Source organism: Mugil cephalus, chromosome 1 (assembly GCF_022458985.1).
Source record: "Mugil cephalus isolate CIBA_MC_2020 chromosome 1, CIBA_Mcephalus_1.1, whole genome shotgun sequence".
Lineage (NCBI taxonomy): Eukaryota > Metazoa > Chordata > Actinopteri > Mugiliformes > Mugilidae > Mugil > Mugil cephalus.
This window is the reverse complement of record NC_061770.1, coordinates 19216675-19239424: the sequence shown is the minus strand read 5'-3', so window position 1 is coordinate 19239424 and position 22750 is coordinate 19216675. Positions and strand designations below refer to the sequence as shown.

At 43.8% G+C, this 22750-nt stretch overlaps 1 protein-coding gene across 5 annotated transcripts in view; it reads left to right on the top strand.

The window, feature by feature from the left end:
• Positions 1–22750, top strand: part of si:dkey-178k16.1 (band 4.1-like protein 1) — a 40297-nt gene that overhangs the window by 14308 nt on the left and 3239 nt on the right. Inside the window, exons 2-23 of one of the 5 annotated variants that reach the window (XM_047583264.1) lie at positions 438–526; positions 830–979; positions 7895–7999; positions 8683–8725; positions 8849–8924; positions 10442–10660; positions 10742–10829; positions 10925–11077; positions 12163–12260; positions 12691–12866; positions 13216–13460; positions 14014–14052; positions 15107–15136; positions 15556–15711; positions 15960–16877; positions 17946–17996; positions 18613–19014; positions 19910–20131; positions 20225–20284; positions 20519–20599; positions 20730–20810; positions 22613–22729. In XM_047583264.1, the coding sequence (XP_047439220.1) occupies positions 455–526; positions 830–979; positions 7895–7999; positions 8683–8725; positions 8849–8924; positions 10442–10660; positions 10742–10829; positions 10925–11077; positions 12163–12260; positions 12691–12866; positions 13216–13460; positions 14014–14052; positions 15107–15136; positions 15556–15711; positions 15960–16877; positions 17946–17996; positions 18613–19014; positions 19910–20131; positions 20225–20284; positions 20519–20599; positions 20730–20810; positions 22613–22729 (3582 nt within the window). In that variant the 5' untranslated portion in view covers positions 438–454. Of the gene's footprint in view, positions 1–437; positions 527–829; positions 980–7894; positions 8000–8682; positions 8726–8848; positions 8925–10441; positions 10661–10741; positions 10830–10924; positions 11078–12162; positions 12261–12690; positions 12867–13215; positions 13461–14013; positions 14053–15106; positions 15137–15555; positions 15712–15959; positions 16878–17945; positions 17997–18612; positions 19015–19909; positions 20132–20224; positions 20285–20518; positions 20600–20729; positions 20811–22612; positions 22736–22750 lie in introns of all 5 variants that reach the window. The other 4 variants (XM_047583256.1, XM_047583272.1, XM_047583290.1 and 1 more) reach the window with 4 other exon arrangements.

Below are 22750 nucleotides of genomic sequence, written 5' to 3'. Positions count from 1 at the left end.
GGAGAGGAGAGCGTCCCGAAGCCAGCGCTCTTCATGCAGAGTGCTCCCGTGGGAGGCTGTGAGCCTGTGCCGACCGAGCTCGGCCCCCCCCCCCCTTCCACCGTCCGTCTCAGCGCACAATGCAGTGACCAGTGCACGAGGAAAGGATGATCTGAATGACAGTAGAGGGTGATTACAGATATCGCACAGTACCTGTCAGTCACAGGAGGAAATTAAATGTGATGTCGCCACAAGCACTGGATCTCTGGCCCGTCGTTACACCAGATCTTAGCTGAAGTGAATATTCTTTATGATGTGTGCAGATGGGAAGGCTTACATCACAGGAGCCGAACCCATCAGGAGTTCGTGGGGACTAGAGCGGCGGTAAATGCTTCACACTGGGTTGCGGAACAGAAAAAGATTTGATGCTGACGGAATATGTTTGTGTGTGTTTGCAGGACTGTAATCCATTTCTATGACAACAGAGAAGGCTTTGGCTGGGGAAATGAAGACCGCAATGGAGGGTGACGCCAGGAGAACCAATCAGGTGGGAGTGCTGTGGAACTCACAGCTGCTGTAGATCATTTTATTCCGGCCTTTCAATCACTTAGGGACCTTCCGGCTTGCTGTTTGATATGCAAGGCAGCTAGCCCATCCTGCCTGTGCCAGTAACTTAGAGCATCAGCTCACACTACATCCCGAATTTGATGAGTGCCCCCTACAATCAAAGACTCTGGATCTAAATCAGTTTGTAAGACAAGTACATAACGCCTCTCGAGGTTCGAATATTGAAATAAAGCATGTATGGTGTTTTCAAGCTCACAAGGTTTTTTTTTTCTTTCTCCCCTAGGTTCCGGAGGACCACGGGGAGCAGGATGATAGCTCAGAGAAGACCCCCAGCAAAGCCTCCAAATCCCCCCAGAAAAGTACCAAGAGGCCCAAGACTGTCCCAGTTAAAATCACGCTACTCGACGGCTCCGACTACGAGACTGGTGTCGAGGTATGCAACTGACTTTTTAGCAGAGAGAGGGACAGTGTTTAAAGCTAATTGTCCCAAAAATGTTTGGAAAAGAGAGTAAAGGTGTAGCACTGGAAAGACTCTTAACATTGTAAAAGTGTTTTCTGTACTCTCCTATAACTCTGTGTAAAGTAAAATGTAGACATAATGGGAAAATCATTCCGTACATGAAGCACCTGACGCTCACTTTGGCTTTCTTTTATCAAAGATAAAAAGCTGAAAGGAAACATCAGATCTGTGTGCAGCTATACAGATCCTGAAAGTAAATTGTGCGACCTTATTGCACCTTCTTCCTCTCCACTGATCCCAAAATGGTAACTCACTGCCCTCAATTGTTTGTCTCGATGCATCCAACTCATCTTTTTTGCATCAAAGTAGTTGATTGAAGTGCGCATTCATTTACTTTTCTAGTGATCTTCCAAATATTTGGATAAAATGTCCTTTGCGTACAGCCAAGCAGCAACCTCCGGGGCTGGAAAATGGAGCCACCACTCAAGTGCCAAAAACGGACGCTCCACGAATGGCCAGTTCAGGCTGGATCCAAAAGCGAGTCAATTCCCCTAGACCTCCGTGTCCAAATGTGCAACTGTACAGCAGAAGAAGACAAGTGTACCACCTAGTTTAAGTCATATCAAGGCTTAGTGTCACACGTAATTAGGGGGAAGGATACTGTGAGTGACATGTTGCCCTTGAGTTATGCACCTGCCTCAGATTAGTTCCACTTCTCTGACCATTTTTGAATTAGCCTGGAGTTAGGGACTTTGGAAAATAGTGGCAGCCACCACACTGAGCTTCAAATGCTGTGGATGACTACACAGAAGTTCAAATGCAAATTTAAATTCCCATTTTGAAAATTCAGGTAATACGCACAGAAAAAAACATCAGAAGACTACAAAGTAATAATAAACATAATGGGTGCGGGCTTGCGGAGGTGCTGCCTCATAAACAGTTGTGACTCATCGGAGAATGGACATGGGTCCTCTGAGGGCGTCCTGTACTGTCTGGCAACAGGATGTTATTATTGGGGGACTGGTCTGGTCTAGGTAGGCGGTACATCCGCATGAATGCCAGGTCCAAACTCCCAGCACAATCACAAGACGGTCAGAGTAATTTCCTTCAGTTGGCTCACAGAAGGTGCTATGGTCTCCGTGAGTTTGAATTATACTGGATCAGAACTAGTATGAAACACGTCCGATTGTTGGATTCACAGTTTTGCTCTCAGTCACATAGTTGTGGAGATATCTGCCGACATCACGGGAGTTATTGTACATAGTTGTGTTTTCTTTCCAAAAAAAGAGATCCTTAGTTTATTGTCTCACCACTAGCAATTTTGCAAACATGCACAAGGGTAATTAGGAAAACAGTTTTACAGGTTGTTTTGCAGTGCTGTTAAAAAAAAACAAAAAAAAACCAGTTTGGAACAGTTTTGAAGTGCACACATTCTTAAAATTCACATCTTGCTATGCAGGGTTATTGTTATAAGTATTTTAAGAAGCTGATGAACATCGGCCCAGCTTGAACAGAGCCCCTGACTCAGCATACCACACCACGGTACACCTCCATGGGATTTAGACTCCCACGGTAATACGTGCTACTGAGTCAGGAAATGCAGCTCTGTTGCTATTTTCACCAAGAGGAGGAGGTGGCGGGCGGAGGGATGGAGGTGAGACTAGCTCCAGCTACATCGTGGGGGATGGAAGGCTCAGATGAGCAATCACCAGCTCCCATAAATCATGACTCCGTAGCCTTTTTCATTTGTAAACAGACGGGCAAATCTCGGTGAAGCTCTCCGCCGCTTTATTTGAATTTCACAGCGGCCCTCGCGCTCCTCGTGATCAAGTGCTGCAGAAAATTTATCTGCTCCCTGATTGAGATATTGCCTGAGAGGTGTCGGAGAGGGTGTTTCACGCTAACGGGAGACTCTGGGCAGGACCTGCAGGGCTGCCATTAAACCAGCACGGGAGCCCCATTGGCTGGTGGAGATGATGGAGTGTGATGTGGCTGGGAATGAGCTTGTTGGCCCCTCAGCCTCATTCATGTCAACTGTATTCCTTTTACAGCTTACTGCCTCCCACCTGACCTCACATATTTTACTCATAAGAGAGGGCGAGCAGAGAAATATGACGGAGGTCCCGACCGAGGACACACACACACACACACACACATGCATTTTCCTTCAACTCCAACCCCCATCTTTCCGTCCGCCTTAGTTACATGCATGCATACATATGCACACATTTCTTTAGGTCATCTGGGCAGTGTCACTAGACGTAGTTGGCTTTGACAGGAAATCCATACAGTTGACAGATGAGGGCTCTTAATGTTTTGACCGGGAAGAAAATAGAATAGGAGAAGGAAGCAGGAGGAGGAGGAGGAGGAGGAGGAAAGGATGAAAAGTGGGGCAGGAGGCGGACAGCAAGATGGAGAGGAGGTAGATACCAGGAGAGCCTGTTTGGGCACTGTAATATGAATGAGTGTGTGTATATCGGTGCGTTTGCAATAAATACAAAGCACGCACGGACAGAATGTTAAATGCAGCAAAATCATCCCTTTAATTTGAGTCATGATGTCCACTGAGCAAACAGGCCTCGCTGATACAAAGCAGGGTAGCTGCAGGATACTCCTATTGATGTTTGGCTTACAACAGTATAGATATTGACCGGGCTCAGTGTATTTACACTGTCCAGTCCTTAACCCCAAAGCCAAACTATTAAAGTACTTAACTTCCTTCAAGCCACCACAGAAAAAGCTTTAAAAGGCACGTGGGTTATTTGAATAAAGTCCTGGGAGACCTTTGTACCCACACTTTAATTACTTAAACTTTGGTAAAACAAAAGGCAAAGGCGCAACCCATAAAAAGTTATTTTTTGTGTGTTCTATTGCATTTTTGCTGGTTAACCACACGAGCCTATGAGTTTCACATTTATTAGAGGCGCAGGCGTTGGGGGACTGCTTTACTGGAGTCAATATATTCTGTGCAGAGATTTCAGAAGTTCAGCTGCTGAACCCTGAAATATCAGAGTTCAGTGTTCACCACAAGCACAGTTTGTAAAGTCCCTTACTCAGGTGTTAGAAATATCTTTAAAATGCTTGTGATCTGTCACAAATAAGTTCAGTTTGGGATCTAGTGAACTTGGAGGCCCTGGTCTGGTTTAAGTGGGTGGTACATCTCTAAGTAACCTCTACGTGAATGCCAGGTCCAAAAGTTTCCCGGCAGAACATTGAATTGTCACAATTTATTCACAATTTATTTACTTTTTTAATGTTGCGTTTCGTCTGTGAATGTATGCATGGCATAAAGTCATTAAAACCTATAGTCCAAACTGCTCCACACACATTCAGAGTCTCTCCTCAGAGGAAAACCACCAGTTCCACAAATGTGAAGTTGATGTTATCATGAGCTTTATGTATTAAAACCAAATGAAAGATTCATGAAGCTGGGACCTCACTCTGCCTCCCTTTGAAATAGCTGAAAGGATGATAAAAATCACTTCATTCTGCATAATTCCTTCCCCATTATGACTGCACTCATCTAGAATGCATCCCCACACAACCTCTCTACAAACTGCTCGAGAGTCTCCCAAGGTTCAAATGGTGTCATAGCGACTTCAGAGCGTATTTTTGTCAACACCGGAGCACGACCTGTGCGGCTAAGGAGTGGTTTGTCTAACTTCTAGACTGCTCGCCATCAAAGGAACCAGCTTATCTGCACAGTCAGTCGAATAGAAAAAGGGACTACGCTATAAAAAATGTTACACTTTGCAAATCTATGAACTTGAACACTGCTTCAACTCCTGTAATCCAATATTGTGTGCTGTGTGCTAAGATTATTTCCCAATTTAAGTTTTATTTCTGCTTGTTTGGTTTACGTATTGTTTGGAAACCATGTTATGTGCAGAACATTGAACAAACTGATTGTGCAAACTCATAATGCATCTTGTGGAATAGTGTTATATGATGATAAATGCATTATGACATTTTGCTCAGATAAATTAGCCTTGTTTTTATTGATTTATTTCCTTGTGTTATGTAATTGTGTTTTTCATTACACAGCTCTGCAGTGCAGTGTTTTTTCATAGCTGTAGTTGAGGCATTGTTGTGGCCACCTGCAGTGCTGTCTAACACCCCTGGCTTGGTCTCGGAGGTCTTGCCTAATTAAATGCTTTTCACTTCCTTCATTGCACCCCTTGCTCTCTCCTCTCAGAATCGATAAGAAAAAAATAATATTAACGAAACAGATTTAGCGGACTCTTGTAGTCTCATAATAAACAGATGTGAAAACACTGTCTGGCTTCACATTAGCTACACGCTAGCTAAGGTTACACACAAACATTAATGCAACACACTCTTTGTCTGAGGAATGTGAGGGGCTATTTTGGAAACTTCCACAGCTTAGATTAGCAAAACACACTATTAAACTAGTGATACTGATTAATTTGATGTACACATAATGTTCAGGAGAGATGTTATCTCCCTAGGTCCATTTAGTTGAACATGCTTATCTTCATTTCGTCATGTAAGATGCTAATGGTGGACAAGACATGAGGAGTATTTTGTTCATATACTAAAAACGGAGATATTTAGTCAGCCAACGTTTGTTTTTAGATTTAGATTTGATAGAATTTACCAAATAGCACGACTTTTGGCTTACTGTAGTCCCAAAATGTTTAAAACATGGATGTATTCAGAAGAACTGGATACTGAATAACAACACTGTGTTCCAGTAGTTCAAATAAAATTATGTTCCGTATACTTCAGCATTTTTGGCTGAGCACGTTTGGAGCCTGACTGGCTGAGATTCCCTGTAGGCCCTTCAGTTAAAGAAATTCCATTTTATTACGGATCAAAAACTCATAATATTGTTGTAGAGGGTTGTAAATCTACCAGATTTTGGTTGTAGGTAAAAGTGTTTTGTGTGATAAATATGCCAGTTGTAGTGAGAAGGTTGGCCACAACACCACAAGCTGCACAGCCCCTTCCGTGGAGCTTTGAAACTCATTACTGTTCCAGTTCTCACTGACCAGCTTGTGCAGAATGGTGATGGTATTATTTAGAACTGATCACAACATGATAGACCTCATTTCTCAGAGAGATAGTTGTAATAGCCCGTTGGCTACACCATCAACCTCTCAGCTCAGGTCTGTTGCACAGAGCAAAGTCTGGTGGTTTTCCTGTCTTCAGTAACACTAATAATGCCATTTAAAAGAAAAACACATGGAGTGAGATTAACAAATGGAAAAATGATTGCGGAACAAGCAGGTTTCCACCATGGGTACTCATCTTAAATATAACCCCACTATAGGAATCCTAATGTCCAGGAAAACAATAAATAGCTCTGTGTCCCACCACAAATGAATCTCCGTAATGCATGCATAACACCACCAGTGGCTACCATCTTTGTCAGCTTGGCCGTCAACCAGTTCGGCCAGTTGGTTGTATCATGGCCAACCCCTGGTGGCACATGTTGCGCACCACAGCACATAATGTTGATCAAGTGCCTGCTTGAGATTTATTGGTCACCATGTTTGTGCCAATAAATGAAATGGTATAATGACTTGTTTATCCCGGCTATAACACAGGCCACAAACTTAAGCGGCTGAACACTGCAAAGCTGCGTTATTACATCCCATTGTAGATGCTACACGAGCTTTCAACATTACATTTACTGTTTTCCACCAGCTACATGACTCTATAGCGCCATTCCTCCCGCTTGCATTAGCTGACCAGCCATTAACGCGCACGCTGTCTATCCTCGTCCTTGTTTGCGCGGGTGAGGCAATCATCAAAATGGATTTCTAGAATTACACCAAATGGCTGCTAACACAATGACACCACAGAACTAGTCACAGAAAAGCGATTGGATCCAATTGGTGTGACCGCAAAATCTCATCAGCGGCTCTTGAATTGGTCGTCATGCTCGGGGTGCCACCTGAGATACGTGTTGCAATTTCATTTCATTGGAAAAAATTCAATACACGCGCCACTCCCCTCGGAAAATAAAATAAAAAAATAAAAAAAATCTCTGACTGTACCCTCTGTCTGCTAATCAGCATTATTATTCCCCCAACCGCTTCACACATGACAGCCTCAGTGCTGCAGGATCTAAATTATTATTTATGTGACCGGGAGAAAGACAGATTACATTGTAATGGTTAATTAATTTCCCCTCTTAAAATTTTTAAAAGTTATGCCGACTGAAGTGCCAGCGTTTCTCTCAGGAGCTGAACAAAGGCTTGCAGTGGCCTCGTAGTAGCCGGAGATAGAGGAAGTGCGAGGGCACACATTCATGCAGAAGGGACCTATTACTTCTGTTTCCATAGTAACAGCTGCTTGGTTGCTTTGTCGCCATAGGAGCCAGGTTTCCCTAGGAGATGAAGAATCTGGTGTGTGTGTGTGTGTGTGTGTGTGTGTGTGTGTGTGTGTGTGTGTGGAAATAACATTTTGCCAAGGCCGTCTGTGCAACCCACAGAGGCCTTGATTTCATCCCTGAAGGGCTGGCTTGAAATGGGTGTGGCCTGTCGAAACGCCACTGATGCAAAATCCTAATCCTCCCCTTTTATAGGCATAAAGAGTAGCTACAGCTCCTCCCAGTCAGCAGGGGGAGGACAGACTGGAAGCATCTCTCAAGACCACAGATTTTTAAGGCGCTGGCACGTTCCGACTCCTTTGTGTGAAGAACAAAGATGGTTTATAATAAAATCATGTCCATTTACTTTTTGTTTTACAATTGCATGTTATGCATTTTTCCGCTGAGTGTAGATACTGACAGAGGGGGAAGGAAAGATGTTGCACTCTGTCCTCGTCTCCTTTTCATACCACCTGAACCTGCAACTTTACGCCCTCCCACTCGCTGTGTGTACTTACACGTTTGCCTGGATGTGTTTGTGTGCGCGACAGAAATTTGCCAAGGGCCAGACCCTGCTGGACATGGTGTGTGGCCATCTGAACCTGCTGGAGAGGGACTACTTTGGCCTGACTTTCCAGGACACGGACAACACCAAGGTCACACACACACACACACACACACACACACACACACACAGGCGGACACATTAGTATTTAGTTACTTAGTTGGGGATGTGTATTTATGCACTCATCCTGAAATGTGTAGCTGAAACTCCAAGGAGCCAAATGCAGCTGCAATTAACTCCAAACATAGAAACATAAAACATATTTTATGCTTTTAATAGATTATTCACAGTTTCGCTTTGATTTCCTCTGACGGACTTCAGAGCAAATGCCAACCGGACACTTTCAGTCAAACAAGCCCATTTATCTGGGTTGTTTCTCCAGGTATTTTGCAGCAGTGAAACCCTGGCTGCCCTTTTAACTGTGCCTAACCACTTGTAGCCTAAGAGTGGCATGCATGGCCTTTAAGATTTTCAAATGTGATTAGACAGTATGGCCTTTAAAAGTGGTGGCCGGGGTACGCAGTGCACCATGAAAGCTCGAGTGACATTAAGCAGACGGAGCTGAGGTCGACGGGCATTTATAGCAACAGCTGCGGCGCTTTCAGTGTTCACAGGAGCCTTCACCGCGTTTCCTGTAGCTTGAACACATCAGGTTTTTAACTGGACAATGGGTTTAGAGGTGCAGTGCTTAATAGGGGGTTCTTAAAAATGTGAATGTGGATGATTTGGCTGAGGTCGAATTTCTCAAAGGGGGATTGTGTGTTTCTTTATCAGAACTGGTTGGATCCTTCCAAAGAGATTAAGAAGCAAATTCGGGGTAAGTACAACTCTCTCTCTCTCACACACACACACACACCCTCATGTATTATATCCTCACACATGCAGTAATTTGAAGTAAGAAATCCTTCACACAATAACCTTGCTGCTGGTTTGTTCACAGTTGGTGCCTGGATTTTTGGGTTTTCTGTCAAGTTCTACCCTCCGGACCCATCTGTCCTCATTGAAGACATCACCAGGTAGATGTGACGACAACAAAAGGGTGTTTTAAAAAATAAATAAATAAAAATGGGTTGTCTTGGTAGTTTGAAGCCATTTGCTTGTCCTAAGGACATCTTGTTTTGGTGGAAGATAGACACAGCAGGACACAGCAGCAAATGCAAGGTGTCCTATGCCGGAAGCTCAACACTCCTCCAATTAAGAGGGATGGATTTAGCAGGAAAAACAGCTAAAAACAATATTTACTAATTATAAAACAGACATGCCTGCGCTCAGACATGGCAAAAACAAACCACGCACAACATTAAAGGGACATTTTTCCATTATTTATGAGGCTATTTAATCAGCGGGGACTGTAATCTTAGTAAATGAAGGCAATATATAAGCGCTCACACGGTTAACTGCACTGCCTACATTTACCATAATGCATTGCGCGCCAACGTCAAAGTAACGTTCAAGAATCTTTTCGATGAAAGACGATATTTAAAACCCACTTGTGTACTACAACACCTAAAAACAGCATACACTGAGTGACACTGCGCTATAAAAACACCAAAGAAAGTGCTTGTTAAAGTGTCATAGCGTCAGAAGACACAAATAACTTACTCACTCAGCGGTCACCTGTCCTCTCAGTCCTGAAGGTAATAGTTGCCTTTTCCAATTTTTCCTTCGAGTCTCGTTGAAGGTCTTCAGCACATTTCTGTCTCGGCGAAGAGTAAAACTTTACCGAATTGTGCAGCAAATACACACAGGACTTCCCCGACAGTGTGCGACAAAAACAACTTGTAAAAATGTTTTGGCAGCATCACGAACGTCCTCCTGTCCACGTCCGCCATGTTGGCGACATCAGGACAGGTGTTCTTATGGCGGAACTTTAATAAGCTTGTGAGGACGATACTGTTTTTTATTACTGTCAAGTCAGATTCCTTTGTCAAATGCAAAACATATGAATAAAATTAAATTAAAAAAAAAAAAAACAAAAAAAAACAAGAATTTCTTGATTTGCTCGACATATTTCTATTATTTTGATATCCTCATTTTTGCAAGTGGGCTAGAATAAATAAAAAACTTTAACATATATCCCGTTTAACTGAACAAAAGATCCATCCGTTAATTTGAATAACCACCTTTCTGATGCTCTCCCAACATTAACTGAACATTATAAAAGTCAGGAAGCTAAGATCTTGTGCAGCCCTGTGAAATTAGAATGTATTTGTTTTTAGCGGTGTGCCTAATCAAGTGGCAAATGATCTTATAAAAAAAACACACACACAAACCAGTAGAAGGAGGTGAAACATAAAAAGAAATAAGCAAATGTGCATATTTTGAAGTGAACCAGACAAGTCTACATCCAAGCCAACAGTTTGTTGTGAACATCCTTAGAATGACAACATGTTGCTTCACCATTTTGCTTAGCAACACGTTGTCTGAAGTCTAAAGCTCAGACCATTACCAGTGATTTCATCATTAGGAGGTATCTCCCTTTACTGAAAGTGTTAGCAGCATCTCTGCTTTGCCTCATCCTCTGTTCCTCCAGGTACTACCTGTGCCTGCAGCTGAGGGACGACATCCTGTCAGGTCGTCTCCCGTGCTCGTTTGTCACCCATGCCCTTCTGGGTTCCTACACCGTCCAGGCTGAACTGGGAGACTACGAGCCCGAGGAGCACGGGCCCGACTACGTCAGCGAGTTCCACTTTGCTCCCAACCAGACTCGAGAGCTGGAGGAGAGGGTGATGGAGCTGCACCGCAACTACAGGTCACAGAGAATATCACTGAGGTGAATGTCAAGAGGAAGCTGGTGATTTAAAATAATAATGAAGCATCTTTTGTGCTGTAGGGGTATGAGTCCAGCCGAGGCAGAGGTGAACTTTCTAGAAAATGCAAAGAAGCTCTCAATGTATGGAGTGGACCTACATCACGCTAAGGTAGATATATAATCCTCATCTTTCTGATTATTCCAGAGCTTTTCGAGGTTTTTATTCTAATTCTACACTTTATGCTTTATGCCTGTGTTCACCAGGATTCAGAAGGGATTGACATAATGCTCGGTGTGAGCGCCAACGGTCTGCTCATCTATCGAGACCGCCTCCGAATCAATCGATTTGCCTGGCCCAAAATCCTCAAGATCTCCTACAAAAGAAGCAACTTCTACATCAAGATCCGCCCCGGAGAGGTAAATTGTCATTTTCTTTAGCATTTTGCTCAGCTTACTAGGAGTTAATTGCACAATTACGCCATGCAAGACCCCACCAGAGTAGCCCATAGTCACTCTGGCAAATCTAAACCAAATAGAATAAAAGACCATTTGGTAAAGAGCCAACTTCACATTTCTATTTTATGGTTTCACAGTTGTTAAAATTACATCACCGCCGCCCTTGACTCACTCAAGCAGCATAAATAGTCATTTCACGGTTTGATAAAAGTGTAACTTCTGAGATTTATCCGGTGACAACCATGTGATAAGTGCAGAAGGTAAAATTATTTATAAATTCTTAAAGTTTGGGTCGGTAGGTCGTGCTTTCATTCCTGCTCTCCTGCTCTCTTCTTCTATGGCGACTTTAAAAGTGCGATTAGCCAGTCGTTAGGATTTGCATTTTCATCTAGGACTTTACTTGCAAGATTTACAGCTGTGCTCTGGACGTCCCTGCTTATCAACTTCCTAAAATTAATATGATATCTTCCATCTTCCATCAGTTTAGGGTTTCTGCATTATAGCCACTGTTAAGCTGACATTGACATCTTTATAGTGAACACCAAGGCCTTTGTGTGCATACATTTTCTTCTGCTGATCTATCCTCTGAGTCAGCTTTCGCCTCAAATTTGCCTGAAAGGTCAATATTGCGTTTTAAAGTCATTTTATTGTAAACTGTCCCAGCAGGAGTTTCGTGTGGAACAAAGGGTTAGAGTGAACTGAACTCCGAACGTTTAAATACCTGTTATATTGCTAATAACATATTGATTTGAACGCAGTTTCTCCTGTTCGCGCCGCTAAACATCTGATGGAGTGCGTGCGTGAACAACTAATTTATGGGTTGGTTAGAGGTGGAAAATTTACCTGACACGGCAGCAGGAGATGCAAGAATACATTTCTACGAGTAAACAGAATAACATTGATTTTTCCATTGCCGCGGAGTAAACACAATTCACCCTGCCGCCGACCGCTCCATCTCTCCCTGCACTTGCTTCCTTCACTCTCCTTTTCTTCTTCACCTCCCTCCATCCCTCCACCACCTCCACTCCCTTCCCTCATTCACTCAGTATGAACAGTTTGAGAGCACCATAGGCTTCAAGCTGCCCAACCACCGGGCCTCGAAGCGGTTGTGGAAGGTCTGCATTGAGCACCACACCTTCTTCAGGTAGGAATTTATACTCGGAAGTACACAGACAGACACTTTCGCTACACCTTCTCTGCACTGCAGTCACTGAACCCTGCATGCACGGTTAGCCCTCTGCACGGTAGATCTATAATATCCTTCAAGAGACGCTCATGCTGTACATCCTTAATTTGCAAGTTTTCGTGGTGCTTTCACTATACAGGTTAAATAATTTCCACCTGTGAGACTGTCAGTGTCGGAAAAAGGAATCTTTAGAGGTGTTTTTAATCCTGTTTTTGATGCACAGTCAATCTTTTCCCATCAATTATAATCTAGAAACAGACTAAAAGTATTAATACATTTATCTTTCTCTTCAGCTTTCACTGAAAATATAAAGAACTCATGTATTTGTAAAGTAAAACCAGGGCCAGGTCTCTGGAGTAGATTTACATAAAGTGAACCTTCCTCGCAGGCTGGTCTCCCCGGAGCCACCTCCCAAGGGCTTCCTGGTGATTGGCTCCAAGTTCCGCTACAGCGGCCGGACCCAGGCCCAGACAAGACAGGCTAGCGCTCTGATTGACAGGCCTGCGCCACAGTTTGATCGGTCCGTTAGCAAGCGGTATCTGCTGCCCAGAAGCATTGATGGAGGTGAGACCCCAGACTATTCCACTGTCCACATGGAGGTTGGCTAATGCTTCCTGATTTATATTCAGAGGTAATCGCTTGGCTACAGATCCTCAGACAATGGACTGATTAATGAGTAGAAACTTGAGAGTGATTTCCTTTGGATTTATTGACCTTATGGTCTTCAAAGTGAAGGGAGTACTCACAAAAACCTACATCTGTTCCTCAAGTTCTTTGACTAAAATAGGAATGCAAATGCACTTGAGACTTTATGTTTATGCTATTAAACAGCGTGCAATAAATGATGCTATTTAAAAGCTTTAACACTGGACTCCATGCATTTGATTGTCACTATTCCCTTGTAATTTACCAGCCTCAGCTCTGGGTGACAGCATGGACCAGCTGTCCCAGCGCAGCTCCAGTGAACGCACACAGTTCATGTCCAGGGAAGACCTGGACCAAGAGGGCAGCCTGGATCTGGACCACGATCAGTATCACTACCACGACCAAGACCAGGACCAGTATACAGATCATGAAATGGAGCAGCATGAGGGCCACGATGAGAGGCATACAGTGGGTGGCCGCATCTCAACTCCCACCAGGACCTTGGAGCTCAAGGTACAAGTTGGGGCGATACACTCTTCAAATATACACAAATTTAACTTAATTCCTGCTTGGTTGTCATAGTTTATAGTTATGAGATGAAGGTTATACGTAGTACAAATGAAAAACATTTCATTCTTGAGAAGATGAGTGCTTTTTCAGAGGCACAGCCAATCACTCGACAGTGTAAATTACATCTACGCCAAACTGAAATGTTGCCACTGCCTTTGGTCCCTTTGAAAAAATACACTGCACTTACAGCAACCTAGTCAGATGACTCCCTCATGAACGTAACACTCTTCATCTCTCTGCCTAGCGTCCCTGTAATCACTGCCTCTGTTTTTCTCTTCTTGGCCTAATTTCCACTATTTTCCGCTCGTCTCCATACTTAACAGTCTCTAAGTATCCTCAGTAGTCCTATCGCCTCAGTATTTGTGTAATCGCCTCAAATTCTAACTTGACCCCTTTGCTGCTGATGATCTTTTCTAACCCAGCACCCTGCTTCTAGCTAACCTCTCTCTCTCTTTCTCTCTTACGTGTCTGTCCTCTACCTTGTCCACTGCTGCAGGGTGAGGAGGCAGGCTCGCCCGTAGACTCAAAGCCAGAGGTATTTTGGCACTGGACCTCCATGTTTGTCTATGTGGTTTTGGTTGTTTCAGGTCATGCCCTCGTAGTCCGTCTCTGTTAAGCACGACCAGTCATTTTTCCGTATTGTTTGTCTGTGATGGAAAAGTTATTGCTTTTCATATCACGATTTCCTGGATTCCACTTAGTATAATCCATGGAAAAAGCATGAACTGGTCTTCAGAAGAATAGACAAGAAATATATTCAGTTATTCAGGCTCTTTTTACTCTACTTTCTTTACTTTCTGCCTAGTGGGGAATAATTTCTGTAGAAATACATATTAGATTTGAATAAACATTTAGATCTTATCTGGAGTTGCTTTCCCTGATGGGAAAAGCTTCTTCTGCTCAGTCGACAAAACATATTCAGTAGCATGCATCTTTAACAGTATCCCTGTGTGGCATTATAGGGATTGACTATTCTTAGCAGGGTAAACAGATGGCCCTTAAGCACTGTTGATGATTCAGTTAATTGGTGGTTCCCCAGTTGTCAAATCTCCCACTACTCACGAAAATCTACTTCCTTATTGCATCAGAAATAATTTTTAACTGCATAAGCGGCTTTACAGACATATACTTGTACATGTGTTGTTATTCCTATGCACGTAGTAAACTTGACCTTGCATTAGTCACTGAATGAGCTCATTCTTTTGTGGTTTCCTAAAGCCTACTCATCAGATCTCTGGATGAAGAAGTATGGGAATAATCCTCCTACAAACCCTAAATTCAGTCAATATGTGACTGCATTCATTATCAGTTGGCTGCCGCTGAAATGGATTGTCCCTGTCTTTTTTGGCAGAACATTAAACAGATTAACAGTGTCAGCCCAAAGCCCCAATGGTGTCAAGTGTTTCTGTTTTGTCGGTCTTGGCCGCCTGCCTTTTTGACTCACCTGCATCATTTTACCTCTTTGTCTCTGCACGCATCTGTTCTACCACCTCACCCCTCCTTCCCCCCCAAAAAAATCTCAACCTCCTGCTTTGCTCAAAAACCCTTCACTTCATCTCACTTGCCCCACACCTCATCTGTTGGACAAGGATCTGGTCACCCTTCGGCCCAAACAGGAGGTACTGCTTGTCCGCTCTCTTTTGGCATGCGCTGTGTGTTGACACTCACCAGGTGTCCTGTGTTATCTTATCTGCGTATTTACTTACCGTTAGGTAACAGTTAATGGAACTTTTATTCCTATTTCTGTCTTGTTTTTGTTTTTTTCACGTAACTGTTTAGTTCATCAGCTAAATCTGAATTAGTCCAGGATTTGTGTTCAGTTTCTCCTAATGATTAAGACCTTAAAGAAAATCATGCACCACATAAACCTCATCACAACAGAGTCAGATTAAGAGATTTACATGATAAACCTTCACCTTCAACCGAAGTTTGCATCTAGTTCAACCACAGCAGCATCTGTAACTTGAAATGGATATATGAGCAGGATTTTAACCCCCGTAAATCTTTCTCTTGATGCTCCCCCTCACCGTGTGAGCAGCAGTTCTTGGATAAGCCAGAAGACGTCATTCAGAAGCACCAGGCGAGCATCAACGAGCTCAAGAGGGCTTTGAGGCAACCTAACAGCAAGATGGCGCAGCGGGAGAAACGCCTCTCCTCAACGACCCCTCCCGGAGGAACGCCTGAGCGGAAATCAGTAAGAATGAGACCCTATGTACACGTTATATTTTAGTTTAGTTTAGTTTTTCTTTTATTTGCACATGTTGTCTGGGTCCTAGCATATTCTGTCTATTCTTCCCATCAAAACAGTGATTCTGTTGAGCAGATGGAACACTGATTACTAATTTATTCTACAGTAATGGTGTTGGGGTTACAGTGTTATCTCAGACGGCGAGTACTTTATCGAGTTAGGCTAATGCAACTGTCTACTCTATGTCAACATAGGCGACTGGTGATGCCAATTTGATTGACAAGCAGCACTCTTATGAAGGAACTTTGGACAATTACTCTAAAATGGAAAAGACTAAGACTTCTCCGATGCCTAGGGATGCGCTTGCGGTGACAGCGCGGACCAAGGCAAATTGCCAAATGCCCTGGGAGTCCTCGAGAACTAGACTAGGGGCATCTCCAAAACAGGAAAGTGACATCTCCATGATCCCTGCGCATGATGCAGTGGCAACTAATGGGCATCATGATTGTGTATTAGAAAATGGATATGGCTCTCCACCTGTCAAACAGACTGGTGAAAGCTGGCGCTATCAGTATGAGCGTCGAGATAGACCCAAGAATTTTGAAGCTCCAGAGGATTCTTTCCCAAAGGACAACAGGGCCAGATTTGAGACTGGAGCGAGACATATGGAGGCTTGGAAACTGAAAGACAAGAGCCCCATGGGAGAGAAAGACTGCAACAAAATTGGGACCTCGCACTCGGAAGTCACCAAAATAGTTCCTCTCAAGCCACAGCGATCCAAAAAGTCTTTGAATAAAGACAACAAAGACGCTGTGAACCCTCTAACACAAAGCCAGTCTGACAAAGGCGTGGCTGGGAATGCACCGATGACAAAATCATCTGGTGAACCTACACTGTTGCATCAGCAGCAACTACATCAACAAATTAAGAATGAGTTGTTCGCACAGCAAGAGCTCCGAGACACAACGGGGCAAGGCCACTGGATAAGAGGGGGCTTCCAACATGAAGATCATTTTCAAAACGTCCCAGAGTTTACTTCCAAATTTCCAACGGCTCCCCCTCGCACTCTCCCGCTGAAAACACAGTGGTCCTGTGACAGACAGAGCAACGTGGACAACAGCCACATTCACCACAAGACGCCCAGCCAAGAGACAGCCAAGAGGAAGCAAGCGGTAAACCCCCCTGCCCCCCTCCCACCCCCAGCGTGTTTGTCAGTCATCGGAAAGTAGAACATTGCATGAGCTTCAGGCGATGTCCTGCAAATCTTGTTTTTACCATCTAAAAACAAAAATAAGTCACACATATACCTCAGACCTCATCTGGCTGTGTATGAGAAAGCACAAGCTCACGTTCGTCCGCATCGCATCATTGACCGACTCAATTCACGCCCATGGCCCCCCTCTCCACTCTCAGAGAGCATTTTGCTTTCCCTTCTTCCCCTCTGCAAAGCTTGACATCTGCTTGGCCATTTCAGAAACGCTCTGGGCCTTTAAGCAAAGTTCCCATTGCTTAAGCTTGAGGCGCCCCCTTTTTTATTCCCACCTCAACTTGTCACGTTAACACCTGGTCTCTCCTTCCAACATCCTCACAGAGTAACGGTGGCTGGTGTTGCAAGGAGTGCAGGACCTTTCCACCATTTTTCTTTGAAACCTCCTTTTTCACATAATTCAAATCCTTTTTGTAAATGGCTGAGAAGGGCATTTGAACCGAATGTTCTGCCTTGGCACCTCTGTAGCAACAGCAGAAAATGAAAAAGGCTTAGATGTAATCACAGGCTGCAGAGCTGCCAAACCTCTTCAGGGCTCAGGCATTCATATGCCGCGTATGAATACCTTCTCCCTCGAAGAGATTTTGAAAAATCGAATGTTTCAGTGCATGGCATTACCACTGCACTTGCAGTCATTTTTAATGACGTCAACCTGCGAAATATACAGTATATCTGCATGCTTCTCACGGTAGCCTTACTTTCTCTGGAGGCTGAGAAAACGTATGAATTCACTGTTGGTCTTAAAAGTAAAAATTTGCACCTGGTGCAAAGGCAATTAAAAACAGCTACAGGTAGAAAACATTTAAAATTTGTCAATTAACTTTTTTATCAGTTGTGTTAGACAGAAAAACTTGATATTCTTTCATATATATTAGCTGTAGAGAGGTATTATGATCTGTGGCTGCATTTCAATAAACTTGTGTACTAAGTTTCATATTAATGCGTGCTTGTTGTTTGTTGTCCTTTTCCATAGGAGACACCACCCACACCTGCAATTCATGAGGAGCCGCTCAACGAAGCTTCAGTGAGTCATTCCCCAGCTCCTCTTCCTTATTGTTATTCAGCCGAACTTTTGGAAATGAGCAAACATACGACGACGCTATAGGCATTTAGCACATTTTTAAGAAGCCGTTCTTTAGACTTGACACCATAATTTAACTCAGAATATATTAAACCCCTAACGCAGCCCAATCAATAGAGGCCCCAAGTGCAGAAGACAAGGCGGAGGCAGGAGTAGGAACTCGAAACAGAAACAAAAGGCACTGCAGGGACATCAGGATAATCTAAAAACCCGATAAGAACCAAAATAAGAACTTGGGAACACAAGAACCGGAACAGTGAGATGACCGAGATAGCATCACAGACAACTTGGCAGAGAAGAATGGGAAAGGTAGGACTATATATACACACAGGTGGAGGGGTTAACGAGACACAGGCGAAACCAATGAGAGCAGAGCACACAAGGAGAAACCAATCTAAAAATCAAATGGGGGAAACACAGACGAGAAATGCCAAGGAAGAACTTAACAAAATAAAAACGTAAAAAAGGGTCACTAAACAGGCCTTATGTTCACATCTAAAATTCTGACTGGGAGATGAGTCAAGCCCTGAGAATTCATTATAAGTCTCCTTCTCTGTAGGGGGAACCATGGGAGAGGCGCCTGGGCTCCGTGTCAGAGGATGACCAGGACCACGAGATCCTGTACCCGAAGGAAACCCACCTGGGCATCGAGCGCAAGTGTTCCAGCATCACCGTCAGCTCCACGTCCAGCCTGGAGGCCGAAGTGGACTTCACCGTCCTCACAGACCTGCACACTGGCATGGAGGAGTTCTCCAGGGGTATGTCGGAGTTGGGAGATAGGGATCTGTCACCCGATGTGGGTCTGTGCCTCGGCATCGACTTGCTGCAGCAGCACGGCCCCTATGAACCGCCTCCTCCTTTAGTGTCGGCTCCCCTGTCCAGAGGAGCCAGCAGCAGCCCCCCGGCTAAACACGTCCAGGCTGAAGAAGCCCGACCGGAGATCAAACGGCCCGATGTGCAGGTAGACTAAAGTCTAAAGTTTTCATGTCAGCTGGGTTTGAAGCACTCGGAAGATTAATATCAGATTTTTTCTTTTTTTTTTTTTTTTTTTACAAGCAAGGAATCAGAACTGCAGCTTTTAGGTGCCTGAAATATGACTCTTGGATTTGTCTTTCAAACTGGAGTTCAGGTCGGCATGGGTGCCGGTGTGACCTGAATGTATCTGAATATAGAAATGTGTTTTTGACCATCCTCTCCGCATGCTATCAATTAAAAGCACACGAAAAATCAATTAGTTTAAGCGTGAAGTCGAGTGTTTTGGCAAAACAACTGGAAGCAGGGCAGTTTTTTTTTTTCCATCTTCTCCTCTCAGCCCATCCTCCCACAACACCAAATAACACCCTCTTTGCGCTGCCCCAGCTTTACAACACAGTGTGATGGATGACGGGGCCACCGAGGCGAGGTGTTGATGAGTCTGTGCAAGTTTTTGTTTTGTCTGTGCAGTAGTTGCTCGGCGTCAGTGAGAATGAATCGGACACAAATAGAACAGAGGCAACGGGGTTCAAATGAAAATCCAATCAAATCTGATCAAGGTGTCGTTTCGGATTTGAACCGAGCAAAAATATACCTTTAATACACTAAAAAGAACACGCTTAAAGCGAGCAGTCAGGGGAAGTGTTTTGACTTATTAATCTGTAAAGAAGGCAAACGCCAAAAGACTCTTTTACTGCACTGTACTCAATCTCTTTCCCTTAACCACTGACCTTAAGACATTTTCCATCTGCATGTTAGATCATAAGTTCTTTCAGAGCTCTTTTGTTCATTTCTGTGAATCCATACAAATGAAAGAAAATCTAAAAGGTCCTCAAGATTACATATTTTATATATGAAAACTAAAACTTGTTTCATTTTTTAAGCCTGTAGTCCCTAAAAAACCAAAGAGGTCAGTGCCGGTGTCGTCCTCGGTGGACAGAGATCCGTCTCACAGGGAGGCCGGCCGCGTCTCCAGCATCCCACCGCTGAGCAGGGAGGCCAGCGACGTCATGCCCACGCCGGCGGTGAGGAAGACAGACGTGAGGACGGAGACTCAGCCCAACGGGTCGGAGGTCACCACGACTATCGTGGAGTTCACAGATCAGGTTAGTTACGCGTTTCAGTGAGAAGTACTAATACAGGAACCTTCTGCATGTCGCCTCTATGTCACAAGCTGGTACTTAATTGGTCTCTTTCAGGATCACGGACTCACTGGCCTAAGTGAAGTCTCTTACTCCACGAGACAGAGTGTGTCCCCGGTGAGTAACGCCAGGAGGACCTTCTCCAATTTTAACTCAACCTGCAGCACACTCCTTCCTGCTCTCCGGGGTTTAAACCTACTTACAAAGACATTAGTTGGTGACTATTGAGCCTGAGTGGATGTTCAAAAATGTCAAAAAGTAACATGTGCTCTGCTTATACTCGATAATGATTGCGTGTGTGTGTGCATTTAGAGTGTTTCACTAACGTTTCCCACCGTTCTGCTCTCTCAGGTGCACAAGGGCAGAGAGACATCGGGGTCGCCTATCCTCGTCACTGAAAATGTTACCTCAGCAACCACTCATGTCACAAAGGTACAGGACCTTAAGCCCCCAATTTAGCGTTACTTTATTACAAATAAAGTGTTTTAAACCACATTGTCGTATGCAGCTCGTCTCTTCTAAATTGGAGGACTTTTAAAAGAAAAGCCATTGTGTGTTGCAGACGGTGAAAGGAGGATATTCAGAGACCAGGATCGAGAAGAGGATTATAATCACGGGAGATGACGATGTGGACCAAGAACAGGTAAGCTTAAATCGATCAAAACAGTTCAAGTAAAAAAAAAAAAAAACATCTTTATAGATAATACATAGGTTTGTACCTATAAGGGATTTTATGCTCGGCTTTATGTAATACAAAAGAGACAAATGTAGAACACAAACACAGAAGGACACTTTCAAAGATTTATTGCGCAACTCGGGTCTGAGTCGGAGAATACGCTGAACAAAGGAATCAAAGAGGCTGCTGCGGAACAAAGGCTGAGACGGCGGAGCGGGCGGGCAGGCAGGCGGGCGGGCTGGTGAGGCTGGTTAGCTGGCAGCCGATGAGAAGGGGCTGGCACGCCGAGACCAAGGAGAAATACGATTTGTAAATGTTCAGTATCTTCGAGATTTAAGACCACGAGTTTGGCCTGAGAGCGTTTGGCTGCAGCTGCAGGTGACGGAACAGCGCGGCGAAGTCCAGGTTGACGTGCCGCTAGTGATGAGCTCATGAACCACAGGTGGGCAAATTGGAGACGAGTCAGGATAGAGTAGGCTGCTGGCAAAGTCGCTGTGGTTAGAGATTAATTGTTTACAAGGACACTAGACGAAATTACCTGACAAAATATGTGAGGTCACACGCCCCCAGTCAACAGCGTTGTAAGAAGCATCGATCACGGCTTTTTATTTCTTTAAGGAACACACGGACAACTAGATAAAGGACACATTAACCACAGCAGCGACACAAATAAAATTTATAAAACAAAAAAAAATATCACTAAATGAATCCCAGCAGTCACACGTCCCACTCTGGCTGAGGCAAAAATCACAAGCATGAATGTTTAACAAACCAGCAACTAATCTGGCAGGACCCCGCAACTCATTAAAATATGAAATAAAGGATTGCCACAGGAGAGCGCTGGCAATAAACCGACAGACTTGTACGTCAATTCCCATTATGGTGGATGTTATATTGAAATAACTGGACCAATAATTGTGTAGGCGAGGGCAAAAGAAAGACACGTGACTCAGATGGGACTGTGAATTTGGTCACATTTGTCCTGTATCTCGGAGAAAACGTGAGGTAACCTCAGCTTCGAAAAAAAATTAAGCCTGTGCATTACTTTAGACTGGATAAGTGCCAAACGTACACAGGATGAGACAGTGCACACCTCGCTCACCACTCCGTTCCACCAGTCCTCACTGATTTAAAAAAAAATTAATAAATTTTAAAAAATGATTCGTTGTTTTGCTGCCTCCATGTTTCTGCCAGAAACTTCACCTGATGTTTACGCCACACGGGGAGAACATGTGCAGACGGAATGTATTCATTCATATCAGGGAGAAACAGTTAAAGTGATTTCCCATTTTTAAAGGTTATACCACCCCTTTCTTTAAAAATTCAATTTTGTTTTGATTAGGGTTGCTGTTCCTCTTATTAGTCCATTTAAACACATGCTCATAGAAAAGACAGAGCAGCATAGAAGACAAAAGAGGGAGGGGAACAACACAAGGAAAAGAGACAAGACAGGAAGAGAAACAGAGGTGGTCGTGTAGGATAATGACATTTTAACTATATATGTAATTGTGTATAATTTAAGTAACTGTCTTATGCTGTATTTCATATAAATACAAACAATAAGAAGAATGTACGACTTGGATTCTTTCAGAGTAAATACTGACTGACTGGACAAATATATTATACAAATAAATAAACTGGTCTGTGGTCATTTTGGAAATTGTCTCCCTGGTCGTAAACGTGTAGTGTATAATTGAAAAGGAACTAGAATTCAGTGCGTGTGGCTGTAACAGAGTGAAAAGTTGTACTTTTATTTTCTCCTGTTGCAGGCTCTGGCTATAGCAATACAGGAGGCCAAGCAGCAGCATCCAGACATGCAGGTGACAAAGGCAGTCGTTGTCAGGGAAACGGAATCATCCACCGAGGATCGACATGGTGCATCGGAGGTACAGGTGCCGTCCTGGACT